The 4003-nt window shown below is 43.5% G+C and overlaps 1 protein-coding gene across 1 annotated transcript in view; it reads left to right on the top strand.

The window, feature by feature from the left end:
- The window catches only part of LOC115281184 (zinc finger protein 665-like), a 52598-nt gene that overhangs the window by 16856 nt on the left and 31739 nt on the right, over positions 1-4003 (top strand). Inside the window, 1 exon segment of the mRNA XM_029926512.1 lies at positions 2076-2081. Within this exon segment, the coding sequence (XP_029782372.1) occupies positions 2076-2081 (6 nt within the window).

Genomic DNA, 4003 nt, shown 5'->3' with positions numbered 1-4003 from the left:
GGATCACCGTTTCTTCTATGAGACCTGAAACACCACATGAGTTATATGCACATGAAAATGTGAAAGCACAAACTGCCAATCAGCCTGGGTTTACAATAAAGATCTCGTGGTGCGTTGTAAGAACCAGCATCACCTGTGCCCTCTGCCAGCGTCTTCTATTGCTCAGGATGAGCACATCGGTGCTGCTTTAAGTATGAGCTCCAGGTGATTCTCAGGTGAGGCCGGGGTGAAGCACGAGGATTCGCAGAGGTATCTGGGAGAGCTGAATTCAGTTGAAGAGATGATGGTAATCTGTTCAGCATGGATTTGGAAGGGGCAGGTTAGTGCAGCCGGTTTCCTGAGCTGTGGCAGGATGTGTGGCTGTCTGTGGGAGGGGAGGACGTCTGAAACTGGGAAGGAGAAACTCACATGTAAGTGGCTGTGAAGCAGCTCCATTTTATCTGAATCTTTCCTGTGACAAAGTCCTTGAGAGGGTGAGCTTTTGTGCATTTGAGCCCGTTTATGTCTGTGGGGTGATGAGAGCAGGTGAAGAGGCTATGCTGCGTCTTTGAAGGTCTACAGGTGTGATTTCCCCAACACTATCCATTGAGAAAGCACTCGAGAGCAGAAGGGAGAGACAGAAATGGCTACTTCCCAGGTCAATTTCAACTTGACGGAGCTAGGGTCTGTGTCCTCATTTCCCAGTGAAATGCTGTGCATCTGCAACTTCCACACCTCACTTCTCTACCTCTGCAGCTCCTGTCTTGCACATTTGTTTAGGACTAGTGTTGGCCCCTTTCATGACAGCCAAATTCAGCGCTTTAGGACATTTCTGAGTTACTTCCCTGGGCTCTCTCTCCATTCTCTTCGACCAGGCTTTCTATACAGCATGAGGAATTCCTGTCATGACTTTATGACCTGCAAATTTTTGGAAATCACCTTTTGGTGCCAGATCAATATGGGGAGAGTTGGGAACCCCACTAAAGGTCAGGATTATATAGGTAAGTCCTGTCTGGGTGTGGCATGAGTCTATGTGAACTAGATTAGGAACATGAACAAATAGGGGCTCATGGTTGCTTCAGTCTGTTAAGTGGTGGAGTCTTGATTTCAGCTCCTGTCATGATGTCACCATTTTGAGTTCAAGTCCTGGGTCAGGCTGCTCCCTGTCAGCAGAGCTTGCTTGAATACTCTCATCCTCTATTTTCCCCTCCTCTGTACCCTCTCACTCTTGCTCAAAATAAATAAACTTAAAACAAAAAGAACATGAACAGAGAAATCAGTTGGGTGATTTGGCCCTGAATAAGACACTGTTCTGAAACAGAGCCTTGCCATCTAGATTGTTTCAAAGACTTACTATTTAAAATACATTCAAAGGGTGTCTGGATGGTTCAGTTGGTTAAGAAACTGATGTCACGCATGAGATTCATGATTCATGTGTTTGAATTCTGTGTCAGGCTCTGTGATGACAGCTTGGTACTTGGTGACTGTTTCCAATGCTGTTTCTTCTTTGTGCCATTCCTCTGCTCCTGCTCTATTTCTTGGAGTCTCTCTCTCTCTCTCTCTCACTGAAAAAATAGTAACATTAAAATATTTTAATTAAAAAACACGTTGAAGTCTATAGGATATGGATGGAATCTGTGGCTTAAAATTTGCCAAAACCCTCTATATTTTCATGATTGGTATCCTGTTATGATTTTTTGGTTTCTTTTTCTTTTTTTGCATCCTTTGGAAACTCTTTCACAACAATGATGAGTGCTTCTATGTGCATAAAGCCCCTGATACCAATTGACTTATTACAGCTAAGGTTAACATTCTTCATGTATATCAGGATCTCTCTGACAGATTCCCCCAGGAAATGAAGTCTCTCTCCTTTATTTACAGGAGACCCTGGCTTTTGCAAATAAAGGTTTCATATTAGTCCTGGACCTCCCAAGTTGCAATTTTATTTTGTACAGTATAAAAAATATATTCTCCATTATTACAGTTTTTAATTTTCAGCAAAGGAAACAGGTGTCATATACTTACTATATGTTCATGGTTGTAAAATTCTATAATGTAACTTGGCACTAATGACATCATTTCAAGGAACTCATCAGGCATTTGTTGGTATAAGGAAGTATTCATTATGTTTTACCTTCACTCAAACTTTCCCCTTCCCCGACATTCTTTGTTGCCTTCACTGTGAAACTAGTAATTCTAGAAATCAAATGGCATAGGATACTGTTGGCCACAGTGTCAAATATGATATCTATTCCTTATTTTTGATTCAATATTACTTGGAAATAGAGTTGAGGGAGTGCATCTCAACACGTCTTAAAGAGGCCAACAGGAAACAGCATTTGGAGAAAGAATTCTCTATACCTTCTGTAATGTGTTCTGTTCTCTACTGAGCACAGTGCTGCACTTGATTTTTAGATTCTCCAGCCATGGTCGTGCATATTTTTGCTATCAGTAGGTCTTGCTGCCTCAAGAGTAGATCTGGTCAGGTTCTGTGGGAAAGGAAAGAGCCCTGGCTCAGGAAGAGGAAGGAGAGAGGAACCCCACACCCAGGTAAGTGGGAACAAATGAAGCAGATGACCCAAGTGAGGGACCAAAGACAAAGGAGAAAACCCCATCTTAAAATGTGGTTTGGGAAGCTCAGCTTGAATGGAGTGATTCTAGAAGTCTGGGTTTATTTCTCTGATGGTCCCAGAGGTACCTCTCCTGCCTCCTCTTCCTGTGCTCCTCCATCCTCTTAGGCTTAGCCTCTGTTCCAAAGTCTTCCATGACAGTCATGGTAAAATCAAAAAACCTTTCATGTCCAGTGAATGTCTATTTGATCAGACTGCTTTTCTGTTCCATTCTGGAGCACGTGAAAATCTCTACACATAGGGAATTTCTACATGGAGGCCCCAATGTCATTTACTCCTGTCCCACTTCTGGGTGCACTTGTCTCCTGGAGACATATACAGTGTCTGGAATAACATCAGCAACGTGAGGTGGACTGAGGCTTCCCTATAAAATCTTCCCCAGTGCAGCCCTCCCCATGCAGGCTCTCCATTGATGAGTTCCTGAACTCTGTCCTCAGAATACTGGGAGCCTGACTGTTTACATTGGCGTCACAGTGGAGTCATTGGCCAAGTCCTGAAGACTGATGTGGGGCCCCCTCAAGGCCTGAGTGCTAGAATCTTTGGGCTTGGGACACTAGAGATGGCATTTCAAATAACTAAACAGGGGATCCCAATGGGAAGGCAAAGCTGGGAATGACATTTCCTACATTGCTTATCAAACTTCCATGTTTACACAAATCACTTGGGGCTCCCATTCAAAACAGATTCTGGGGCCCACACCCAGATATCATGACTTCCCTAGGTATGGATGAAGGTCATTGATTGGTACTCTTCACAAGCAGTGAGGTTGGTGTCCTCAGACTTCATCTCTAGTAGCACTAAGATAGAGAAAGCAGAAGAGCCCACTTGAGTCCCTTAGACACAACCATCTTACCTCGACACAAATACTGCTGTTGTCAGTGGAAGTTACTAACAGCTTTTGAGGAGAGGTCATATCTGCAAATCCCCTGCAAGTGGGAAAGGGACTTGATTAGGCAGTGGTGTCCGAACAAGGCTCTTTGCAGTACCCATGTGTACTCTTCCCTCAAAGGGATGTTTATTGCGTATCTACCCCATGCTCCAAGTGTGTGAGGATGCGCTGTGTCCAGGGTGCTGGACTGGGAGTCTTACAATATGCAAGTTAATCTTTCCCAAACCCTGAAAATTGGGTTCACTGTGTTCATTATTGCAGGAAGATTGGATTCCAGGTGGGCCTCTGAAGTGATTCTCTTTTTTGAATTATCAGTGGTCTTGAAAACATAGTTGGTTGTGATGGCACAAATATAGAAAGCATAAGGGAGACAGAAAGAATGGGTGGGGCAGAGCCTCTGAGGGAAATTTGATGGGTATCAGTTGCATTTATGTATTTAATTAATTTTCCTGTGTTAAAAATCAAAGGACATCCCAGGAATGGAAGATGGGATGCTATGTGTTAC

Source organism: Suricata suricatta, chromosome 16 (genome assembly GCF_006229205.1).
Source record: "Suricata suricatta isolate VVHF042 chromosome 16, meerkat_22Aug2017_6uvM2_HiC, whole genome shotgun sequence".
Taxonomy (NCBI): domain Eukaryota; kingdom Metazoa; phylum Chordata; class Mammalia; order Carnivora; family Herpestidae; genus Suricata; species Suricata suricatta.
The sequence above is the reverse complement of the archived record's forward strand: the minus strand, read 5'-3'. Positions and strand labels throughout refer to the sequence as shown.